Source organism: Semicossyphus pulcher, unplaced genomic scaffold (genome assembly GCF_022749685.1).
Source record: "Semicossyphus pulcher isolate SPU_LCO1_2020_fin unplaced genomic scaffold, fSemPul1.0.p SCAF_17, whole genome shotgun sequence".
In the NCBI taxonomy this organism is placed as follows: domain Eukaryota; kingdom Metazoa; phylum Chordata; class Actinopteri; order Labriformes; family Labridae; genus Semicossyphus; species Semicossyphus pulcher.
Genome location: NW_027211681.1, coordinates 25,524,933 through 25,536,952, shown reverse-complemented (window position 1 = coordinate 25,536,952; position 12,020 = coordinate 25,524,933). Strand labels below are relative to the sequence as shown.

Sequence of the window (12,020 nt, the reverse complement as noted above, 5' to 3'; positions counted from 1 at the left end):
ATGACAATCTGGCAGAGGGTGAGTGGAAACACAGGGGTATATATACAGGCTGGACTAATTACCAATGGGATACAGGTGTAGGGAAAAAACTGGCGGGAAACTGAACAAAGGCAGGAAGTAACACTAGACATGATACACAAGCACCAGGATACAAAATAAAACAGGAAGTGAACACAGATCAAATTAAAACAAACAGGTTACACAGAACATTACACATACAGCAGCATGTTGGTGACACAGGTATATTTATTACATCTACACCACAGCTGCTGTTGTTTTTGGCTTTTCTGTACTGGATGGGACCCACTTGGAGATTGCAATATTTCAATGAAAGACCTTTCCATGTAAAATAGGAGCTCAAAATTATTTTGTCGACCTGATCAGGGACAGCCAGAGGAGCAGGAAGACCTGCAGTATGCCAGCATCCACTTCTCCAACAAGCAGACAGATCCAGATCTGTACTACAACATCAGACCTGCTCGGCCACACAGACACATGGAGCAACAGGAAGACACTGAGTACACTGCTGTCAAATTTAACCGGGCCAGTACTACCATGAGGTGAGCAGCTCATGAGAAAAGGACATCCTCAGAGCAAAATACATTTTCTTGAGAATCATGTATTTATTTTGGCCTTCCGAGCTCTGTTGTTATATGGCAAGCCGTTTTAACATTTAATAACTAGACTGGATATGTATTGCAGATATCTGTAATTCAATTCCTCCTAGTCAAAAAGAACATTTCAGATATCCACAATGACATTCTTCCTATCCACAATTGTCATTTCAGATATTCACAATGCCATTCTTCCTAGGACAAATGACGTCACTTTTGCCATTCATGTGTATTGGGCTTTCAATTTCAGATATCCACAATTACATTCTGGATATCTAGAATGAACATTCTGGATATCTGCAATAGAATTCTTACTAGGAAAAACTCCCATTTCAGATATCTTCAATCCAATTGTTACTAGTCATAATTTTCATTTCATAAAATGGCGTCCTGTCTATCCAGAATGTTCATTCTAGATATCCAGAATGTAATTGTGGATAACTGAAATTGAAAGCCCAATACACATGAATAGCAAAAGTGACGTCATTTGTCCTAGGAAGAATGGCGTTGTGGATATCTGAAATGACAATTGTGGATAGGAAGAATGTCATTGTGGATATCTGAAATGTTCTTTTTGACTAGGAGGAATTGAATTACAGATATCTGCAATACATATCCAGTCTAGCCATTAAATGTTAAAACGGCCACTTATACTTTTTAAGGATTTTTAGATATCTTAAATTTAGTTTTGACTAGTACAATCAAAGTTGTAGATATCTTGAAATACAATTTCTACTAGTAAGAATGTTATTGCGGGTATCTTTAATTACCATTCTGACTAGTGAGAATACAATTTTGACTAGGAGAAATGCTATTATGGCTATCTAAAATGTAATTACAGATAGGAGCGTGGTTTGATTAAATGTTAAAACGGCTTGCCATAGTTGTTATCATTATCACTGATGGGATATTATTTTCTACTTAATCTATATAACCACTTGATTTTTCCATTTAGAAGCAGAGGTCAGGAAACTGGAGAGGATCCAGCTGCACTGTACAGCACAGTCAACAAAATTCGATGACCACAACAAATATTGCATTCATACTCTGATATTTCTATTTTCTTTTACAAATTTGTATTTTACTTATAATTTTTATAATATATTTCTAAGGATCAGCCAATCCAACAAGGTACCAGAAGGTACAATTATATATAAAACATAACTTTGACATTCAGCAGTTTTCAGCTTAGTTTGTTCTCTGCCTGTTTCATAACTGAAGAATAATGAAAGTATTTACTGAGTTTTGCTGGGTTGCATCAACAAGATGAATTTTACCCAAGATTTGTTTAAATAAGTGTTTGAAATCAGTAAATCTAAGTTTTTATCTGTACAAAAAATGAAATAGAGTTTAACTTATTCGTAGACGCTTACTCACCAGAATTAAAAGATGAACAGAATTAACATGAAGTGGTTTTCTATCAAGCTAAGTCTGTTAATTAGATAATAAGGCTCGGCAAAGAAGCTCCAAATCTCCTTCTTTGAGAATTTAAAAGTTCCGCTTTCTCCAATGTAATTTTAAAGTTGATACTGGATCACTTTTTCAATTTGAGTTTATGATTTTGGTAAAACAGAATTACATTTAATCTAGGTTAAGAGAAGAACACAACTGAGGTTTAAATAGAGGTTTAAATTTCATCTTTCTTCACTTCAAGCTAGTTTTTAAAGTTTGGTGCAAAACAATTTAAAGTTAAACCCTGATTTTTTTAAGTATTTAACTGTGAATATAATTTGTAAAACATACTTTTTATGACCAACTGATAAATAAATATTTAATACTCAGTAACTCTTTCTCTCTGAATTTTTCTGTAGCATCTCTTCCTCCAAAGCCTCTAGACTTCCTATTAGCCTGTCTCTTTCACTGCTCTAACATGTGAATACATCCCAGATGATCAATGAAGCCCTACCTGATATTCACTGGTTTCATTCATTGGTTCCCTTAAGTTCGACTGGTTATTTTGTCTTTGTTAATGTCAGCGTGTCATAACAAATGACACCTAATGACAACTGTCATGAACATGAAATAAAGACTTCATGTTCATGACAGGTGTCATGTCATGGTTATGATGGTGTCACTTCAGTCTTATGCACACCCCTTCAAATAAAGTTTTAAAAAAGAGATACCAAGTATTTAATAAAATCCACATTCTCCCTGACTTACAACATTTAAAAGAAGCATCCAGAATGTGAAAAAGCTAAAACCTAAAATAGTATATCTAATGACAAATGTATCCATTAGTAATTAGTAATTAGTAATTTCATAGTTCATTAAGTCATGATGGTAAGGAAGTTTCACTGTCTCATCATGCATGGTGTGTAAAGTGATATTTCAAGCTTTCTGCAGTCTGGATGGAAACTTAGATCATTTGAGCACTGCTGGAAGGATTGGCTAATTAATCTTTCAGATACTTAATTTTTCCTTTTACTAAAACGGAAGTCATGAAAAAAACAGCCTTCACTTTTATATTACTGGTGAGGTGGTGGTGTGTGGACAACACAAGTCGTTGTTTTATCCTTGTTCTCACATCTGTTTCACAATGCATATTTAAACTTTGAACAGGAAGGAAGTAGGGTGTATTTTAGCGGCTATAACAAATAAAACAACCACGATGGGAACGGAGAAAGCCTTTTCTGGGTGTAAACTCTTTCAAAAACTCTTCATGAAAAGAACTGTGATAGGAGAACGGGGGCCTGCAGAGGGTTTCCCCTGTGGATTAGAGCATTTTAAATATTCACAAAAATCCCACATGAGAAGAACCAGAATGGGAGAAGGGGGCAAGCCGACCACGGTCCCTGTTTTGCTGTTCATGTTCCCATATACCACCTTTACCAGTAATTATCAATCACACCAAGAGACAAAAAGAACTGTTCAGGGGTCTGCAAATGGTTTCCCAAGCAGAACAAAGCCCTCTCTGCTTGTAAACTATCGCAAAAACCCCGCCTGAACAGACGAGGATGGCTAGCTGACCATGGTCCCCATATACCACCGTTACCAGTTTTTATATGAACATAGAGAGGAAAAAGAACCTCGTAGGGAGAGCTGGGGCCTGCATGGGCTTTCCCCTGCAGAAGAGAGCCTTCTCTGGAGGTTAAGTCTCACGATAACACTGCCTGAAAGTGCTGGGAGAGACCCCTTACAGGCCCCTAACTTTTTTAGTTTTATTTTGTACTGCAACTGTCATGTGGACTAGAGTATAAACAACATATATGATATATAATATATGTGAACATATATACTAGTTATATACTTCTTGTCAACTTTTTAGTTCATTAAAGTATATTTCGAAGTATACAGCAAGTAAACCTATAAGTACACTGTCCTTTTACCAGTTATATACTACCAGTATCAGCGAATATATCCTCCATTTTGCTCCAAAGGCAATAAATTATTTTGTCTGGACTACTTTGGGGATAGGGCATTACACCTCCCGACAAGTGGAGGACATAAGGAGTTCCTCTCCTACATGTGGGACATACCACAATACCTGTGAAAATGCAGCTGGACTCATGAAATGTAACAGCCTCCTCACTCATGGTTGCAACTATAAACCAGCTCAAAAATGACAATTACCAACTAAAGCCATATTCAGAACATATGTTGTGAACAGACACATTTCAAACACTAACGAAAATATTTTTTTTGCATTTCGTAACATAAAATAGCAAACTTTACAACTGTATAATAACAACTTAAACAACTCAGTCAGCAATAGTTAGTGTACCAGTTAGCTTTGTACTACTAGTCCACTTTTTAGTTTATGAAAGTACACTTTACGAATTCTACATATATATACCGTATATTCTGGTAATGGCTGTAAAATATTAGCCAGAGTGAATCAAGTCTGTTACAAGCTTTGAAGTGCACACTTTTGTTGAAGAATGACTCAAGTCATCAGTTAAACACATTGTACCATCTTTCAAGTGTACCGCACTGTTGTATCTTTGCTTAGTCTGACATATATTTGACTGTGATACAGAACTCAACCAAAAAACATCTGTAAGACCAGAAGCAGGTACTTAGATTTCCACATAACTTGGCAATGGCAAGCCTATATAAAATTGTGATATTTTCTTGCAATGGGGAACACTTATTATAGTATACTTTCATAAACTAAAAAGTGGACTAGAAGTATATATATCTATACATCCCCTTATAGTATAGTTACTAGTACATTGATGTTCGTACACTTACAACATAACGTATACTTGGGAAAATATACAACATACAACATAAGGTATACATGGGAAAGTAACTATGAAACGACAAACTGACACTGAGACAAGGGAGCACAAAGACTAAATAAACTTAGGAGGTGAGGCTGATCAGACACAGGTGAGACAATAAAGGGGCAGGTGAAAACAATAAGGGCAGGGTACGTAATCAAACAAGCGGGAAACACAAAGGCAGGAAGTGGATCAACACAAGAGACACGGTGACAATGTAAAACGGGAAATGATCTAAACCCATGAAACACAAATACAATACTTGACTAAACGACTAAATTGTAAAAAAAAACAAAGAAAACTAAATACAAAACTAAACAATAAGAACTCATGACACCAAGAGAGAAAGTGACAAAGTAAAACAGGAAATAATATCTGAGCCCAAAATACTAATCAAAATCATAGCTTAACTAGAATAACTCATGACACAATAGTTAAAATAAACTCTGTTCTCAGCATGTGACCGTTTTTTTATCACATACTGCTGCAGTGCAGAGGAAATGAAACACACCTGTTTTCCTCTTCTCTTTTTGCTCTTTTCTTGTGATTTATGCAGCAAACAGGTTTGAAACCAACAAGCTGTGTCACTAGTTTTTTTTAAGTCTCTCTTAACTTAGCTTAAAACAACCTAACTTCTTTGTGATGTAGGTGTTAGCTGGCATTTGGCACCTGATGTATTTTAGTCGTGTAAAGAGGAAGGAAACAAGCCTCACAATTCTCTATTCTGTTGACTGACTGCAGAAGAAAGACATCTTTGACGACGACGTCCTTCACCTTTGTAAGTAAAAATAATAATCAATATGTGTCATTCTGTTTAATTTCTGTATACTTATTATTTTATCTGCTTTTTTGGTCCCTAAAGTCACACAGAAAGACGAGAGGAGCAATGAGGAGTTTAACTGCAGCAGCGAGTGGATTGGTCATCTTCCTTCTCTCTCTGACAGGTACCTTATATCTACAGTTAAATTCATTGCATTAAAAGAGAGGATTCTGGGAAAATGTGGGCTGATAAATGTTGGTTAAAGTGTGGAAAATGTTGATCACAGGAAAGCGAGAAATGCTACAAACATTGGTTTTGTGTTGTTTAACTCTGTAGACAGAAATGTGTCCAACATCAACATCTTCTGCTCCTGTTTTTTGGATAAAGAAGCTCTGTGTGAAAAACTTGTACATGCTGTAAACTGAAAATATTATTGTACACATTTATAACTGTTCCCTCCTTACTCGTTGAAAACCTGACACCCTTTGTATCTCTTTTCTGAAGCCGACCCTGGTTGCAGAGGCTTCAGCTCATGTGGTGCACGATCAGTTTTTATTTCTATAAATAGAAACTTTGATCATTGTAAAGTTTTTTGAAATGTGCACTTGTGTCACTGTGAAGTCTCAAGACACTGTTTGAACTTCATCTTTTAGCATCTTACATCTGAACCACACAGTACAGTTTCTCACGCCTCAGTGTTCTGCATTTCTCTTTAGTTTTCACACTTAACTCAGCAGCAACCTGACCACAGAGTAAACTTTCCAAAGAAAAGCACAGACTCTGTGATAATTCAAGTCATACATGTTGATTGTGTTTCCTGATGTGCTCTGTGTTACAGTGGTACAGGGTCAGAATGGCTGGAGAGTGACGTACTCTCCTCCAAAGACCTGTGCCGCAAAAGGATCAACAGTGAACATCAGCTGCACCTACACATACCCATCAAGAGTAAATAAGAAGGATAACAAAGTTGAGAAAAAATTCTGGTTCACCAGAATAGAAGGTCATGAATTTATAGATGTTGAAACAGAATCAAAGTATTCAGGTCGTGTGCAGAATCACTGTGAGGGGAACAGATGCACTCTGACAGTCACAGACCTGAGAGAGAGCGACTCAGCTGAATACAAGTTCAGGATCATAACAAACCAAGACACATATGTTAATTATGATGGAGTCACCCTGTCTGTCACAGGTAAAGTTTTCACTAAAATATTCAATTATTTATTTTATAATTTCTTGTTTCGAAAACACTGTAAATGATTGTGCACACGTGCAAATGAATAAACTGTCATTTCTACACAGGTTCAGCTCCCCAGCTGCAGGTGAGCAGACCAGGTGGGCGTTTGCTCTTTAAGTGTCTCAGTTGTCCTGGTGCTTCTTCCTATGTCTGGATCAAGAACGGACAGAAAATTAAACGTGAATATTTACAGTATTATCCAGACCAGGAAGGTGATACAGACAGATTTTCCTGTGCTGTAGGAGGATATGAGAAGTTCCCCTCTCCTTCAGTGTGTGAGTACATTCACAGTCTTCCACTGACATTAAACTCCTGTACGTTAAAGCTGCTGTGAGGAGTTTTTAGCTGGTTATGACCTACCTACAAAAGCAGTTGACTTTTTATATATAGTTATTTTAAGTCCTGTCACGGCTGCCACCAGGTCGGTCTCAGACGAGGTGATTTACAGCCTTTGTTTACATTTTGTACAGCAAAGTTTTATAGTGAGTGATACGATTGACTGTTAAAAGACAGCAGGAGGAGATTTTTCATCAGAACACACTACAAACACATGTACAGGACAAGATCAGCAGAGAAATGAGATGTACCGATGTGTCCACAGGGGTCGCCAAGATCGACACACAATGAAAGTCGCTCCCAGTTGCTTTAACTGCATGAACCTCAGTGATATTTGCTGATTTAATGGGCAGAATTGAGTGAAAAAAGTCTTTGCCCCGTGAGATTGTAGAGATATTGTATAATAATCTCTTCTCCTCTGTCTGCACTACAAAATTAAGCCATATCAGAAGCTTACACTTGAAATTTAGCGACACAAGTCAGCATCATTATGTCTTTAAAATTGATTTATCAGTTAACAGTCTCCACAAACGCTAAACCGGGATCACTTCCTTGTTCTCAGGCCTTCAGCACTGCCGAACAGTTCTTTATATCTGTGATGTTGATGAGCTTAAGGTTTGATTTCCACCAGTTTTGTGTCTGAACTGATGTCAATTTAAAAAAGTTTCATTAAAAAATGTGTCATTACATGTTGTGTTTTCTCCTCCAGATGCTCCAAAGCTTCCCTCTGTGTCAGTGAGTCCCTCTGCTAAGATAGTGGAGGGCACATCAGTGACTCTGACCTGTAGCAGTGACGCTAACCCAGCAGCTCGATACAACTGGGACAAAATTAATCGACTTCTGAATCTTCATCGTGTCAGTTCAGGACCAGAGCTTGTCTTCAGGTTCATCCAGGCCTCTGACTCTGGAGAGTATTACTGTACAGCTGAGAACGAGCTGGGGAGGAAGACATCTACAAAGATCTCTGTTAGTGTTGAATGTAAGTAAACCACAGCTCTGTCTGTCTGTCTGTCTGTCTGTCTCTTTAAGTTGTATTGATCATTTGCTTATCTTGCACTGTTTTAGAGCAGCACTTTTTCACAGCTTTGCGTCCACATCTGCACAGATGTTCAGGGTCAACCACCTATCAAGATTCAGATGCTTCCACACACACAACAACTTCTAGCACTAAAAAATTTCAACACATTTTGTTTCATTGTTTCCAGATCCTCCGATGGTTCCAACTGTGTCTGTGAGTCCCACTGGTGAAAACAGAGAGAACAGCTCAGTGAATCTGACCTGTAGCAGTGACGCTAACCCAGCTGCTAAATACACCTGGTACAAGGAGAACCAAACACTGCCTAAAGAACGAGGGCACACTTATCATTTCACCTCCATCAGTTCTGAGGACAGAGGGACCTACTACTGCAAGTCTGAGAATGTACACGGGTGGAAAAGGTCTTTGTCTCTCTTAATAGATGTCCAGTGTAAGTACAAAACAAGAGCAAATATGATGCACAGCTTTATAATATACATCATGGGGTCACAGTGTTCCATACATGACCTTACGCCAAAATGTAACATGACAAAGCTATGCTAACGTTTGATACAATGTTATCTGATATAAATGACATTTGTCTCTCTGAATCTCCTCCAGACTCACCAAAGCTTCCCTCTGTGTCAGTGAGTCCCTCTGCTGAGATAGTGGAGGGCAGTTCAGTGAATCTGACCTGTAGCAGTGATGCTAACCCAGCAGCTAATTACACCTGGTACAAGGAGCATGATGACTCACCAAAAGCTTCAGGACAGATCTTCACCATCACTGAGATCACAGCTGAACACGGTGGGAATTATTACTGTGAAGCCAAGAACACAAAAGGACATCATAACTCCACCTTACACCTGATTGTGGCGGCAGGTAAGATTTTGAATTCAGCTACACACATCCTGCACCAAAATACAAAAGCATCATGTGATCTTATGCTTCATCCATCTGATTAAAACCCTTCCTGTTTGACTTCTTAAAGTCAGATAAAAACATCTTCAAAAGGTTTTTCTTGAAGTCAAAAACAAAGAAACATTTGTATCAGCTTTTATGTGTTTCAGTATGACAGAAAACCTCAGCATGGTATATAGTTTATGGAGTCTTCTTGTTGCAACAGTAACATACTCCAGATTGGGAACAGAAACAAGGGGTGTGTCCTCATGTTATCTGACTGATCTGGACCTCAGATCAAGGAACACAGCCCAGACTTTATCTTAGCTGTGAATGGAGGTTATGTATTTGTGACAAAGTACTTCTTTGTTCTTAAATTGCTAGATCCTATTCCCTGCTCTACTGGGCTGTAGTTGGCAAGTACAATTGGGCTTTAAGGTACAATTACCGTAAACCATGCTTTAGAGCTTTCTGCAGGAGATTGAGCTTATGTTTCATGAGGATGGTCCAAGTTGACCAATTGCTCTGACTTACACCTTGCTCTTTTCCCAAACATAACCACTAGTGTTACCACAAAACTTGACAATTTTAAAACTCTTAATGATGTTGTCTGTTGGGTCAAGACAACATAACTACTTGGTTAGATTTAGGAGACGATCATGATTCGGGAGAAATATTTATAAAGTCCTGTGTTTTTACGACTGGCTTTCCCAGACAAAACAGCAATACCAGCCAATCACAGCACAGCAGGGCAGGACTACGTAGCACTCCATTGTAGGCATCATGTAATGTGGACTGTAAACTTTTTTTTAATGTTTTATCATACAACGCTCTGATCACCTTTTCTCAGGAGGAGGGAAATTACCTGTTGTTGCTGGAACAATCACTGTTGTCCTCGTGGTTATTGTGTCATTCTCTGTCTTCCTGTGGATCAGGTGAGCAGCTCTGTTTAACTGAATCATCAAAAGTAACGTTTTCAGATCTTAAACACTGTATAATTTTATTTTTTAATAAATTCTCCTAACCAGAAAGAGGAGGGCTTCCAATGAATCGTCTGAGGCTGAAGAGAGACCAGGCATCAGGCAGCAGGTGAGAAGAATTATGTATTTTATTCTAATCCAAAAGAAATCCCCTTCTGGTTCCTGTTCATTCATACTGCTCCCTCACTGACTATTAATGTTTCCAAAGGAGTTGATGTGCCAGACAGGATAGGGAAGCGCCTTTGCCAAATTGGTTCTTGTGAAGCGTATATTTTACTCACATAACTAATCACAATTGACCAGCTGACCTCATCTACGTGCTTCTCTTATTTTCACTGTGCTGCAGTGTATAAAAACTTAAGATGTGAATTTTCACTTGTTACAATGAAGGGGCACTTGCTCTGTTCTACACCATCAATCTATCGGACAGATTTTTTTTTCTTTTTTTCTCATTTGCAATATATCCTGATCTCAGTTTGAGCTAATGGAGGGTATTTATCTTTTTCAAAGGTTTATCTTGAGTGTTGGTTAATGACCATTACATTTGCAATCATCTTCACATGCCACAGAGATATTTTAAAGCCCTCACAGCTACTTAACGTTGCTGTACTGTAATAGGAAGCTAAGTTGACAGGGACACTCAGGTTCTGAATGAATTCCTTTTTAATGAGATAGGCTGATGCATATCCATAAAAATCCTGATTGACAATTGTTAGAGGAACAGCTTTGGCACAGAGCAGCTGCTGAGACAAGGTCTCACAGTGGCTGTCTCACAAGCCATGGCTGCTCCGTGAAACAATTCAAGTGCTGTTACACACCATGATTAAATATACACTGGGCAAATTTGATAAATTTCTAAAAAGTATACAGCTCAGAAAGTTAAACTGCACATATAACCAGCAAACAAAGTTCTTTGTGTATCTGTCTTAATAAGAAGAGACTATAGTATGTAGGTCTCATACGGGGCACCATAATATATGTAAATAATTAAACACATCCTTGAGGTCAGCTTTTTACGCATATTCTGATTCTTTCTTGAGGCTGGCAGCACCCTGTGTTTCTGTGGCTGAATGTCAGTGACTAATTCCTCATTTGTTCACTGTACAAAACAGCTTTAGAAAATGGAAGGACCTTAAAAACGTTGTGGTTACATGGAGAAAAAATATATGTTTAACACTGAGGCAATCATGTTTCTGTGGGTTCTGTCAAACAGAGCACTTCTTACTGAAACTTCTAATAGTTTCTGCTTCTTATGAGATTTGAATCTAAATTTATTTAAAAGTCAGGCTCCACAGATTATTACAGTCAAATAATCAGGTTTTAAATATAAACTGTAAATCATAACACGTACTATATCAAATATTCATATGGTTTTGCAGTAGTTCTTATCAAGTTCCTAATCAACAATATTTCCAGACATTGATTTATGTGATCTTTACATAGCTTACATAGTCATACAGCAGCATGTTGGTGACACAGGTATATTTATTACATCTACACCACAGCTGCTGTTGTTTTGGGCTTTTCTGTACTGGATGGGACCCACTTGGAGATTGCAATATTTCAATGAAAGACCTTCCCATGTAAAATAGGAGCTCAAAATTATTTTGTCGACCTGATCAGGGACAGCCAGAGGAGCAGGAAGACCTGCAGTATGCCAGCATCCACTTCTCCAACAAGCAGACAGATCCAGATCTGTACTACGACATCAGACCTGCTCGGCCACACAGACACATGGAGCAACAGGAAGACATTGAGTACACTGCTGTCAAATTTTACAGGGCCATTACCACCATGAGGTGAGCAGCTCATGAGAAAAGGACATCCTCATAGCAATATACATTTACTTGAGAATCATGCATTTATTTTGGCCTTCCGAGCGCTGTTGGTATCATTATCACTGATGGGATATTATTTTCTACTTAATCTATATAACCACTTGATTTTTCCCTTCAGAA

The 12,020-nt window shown here is 38.0% G+C and overlaps 1 protein-coding gene across 1 annotated transcript in view; it reads left to right on the top strand.

Annotated features, from left to right (window-relative positions):
• Positions 1–12,020, top strand: part of LOC138595055 (B-cell receptor CD22-like) — a 34,066-nt gene continuing 22,046 nt past the window's right edge. Inside the window, exons 1-10 of the mRNA XM_069666374.1 lie at positions 1–18; positions 385–560; positions 6,436–6,542; positions 6,897–6,916; positions 7,730–7,782; positions 7,877–7,902; positions 8,033–8,146; positions 8,373–8,633; positions 8,804–8,930; positions 11,352–11,379. Of these exons, the coding sequence (XP_069522475.1) occupies positions 1–18; positions 385–560; positions 6,436–6,542; positions 6,897–6,916; positions 7,730–7,782; positions 7,877–7,902; positions 8,033–8,146; positions 8,373–8,633; positions 8,804–8,930; positions 11,352–11,379 (930 nt within the window). The remainder of the gene's footprint in view (positions 19–384; positions 561–6,435; positions 6,543–6,896; positions 6,917–7,729; positions 7,783–7,876; positions 7,903–8,032; positions 8,147–8,372; positions 8,634–8,803; positions 8,931–11,351; positions 11,380–12,020) is intronic.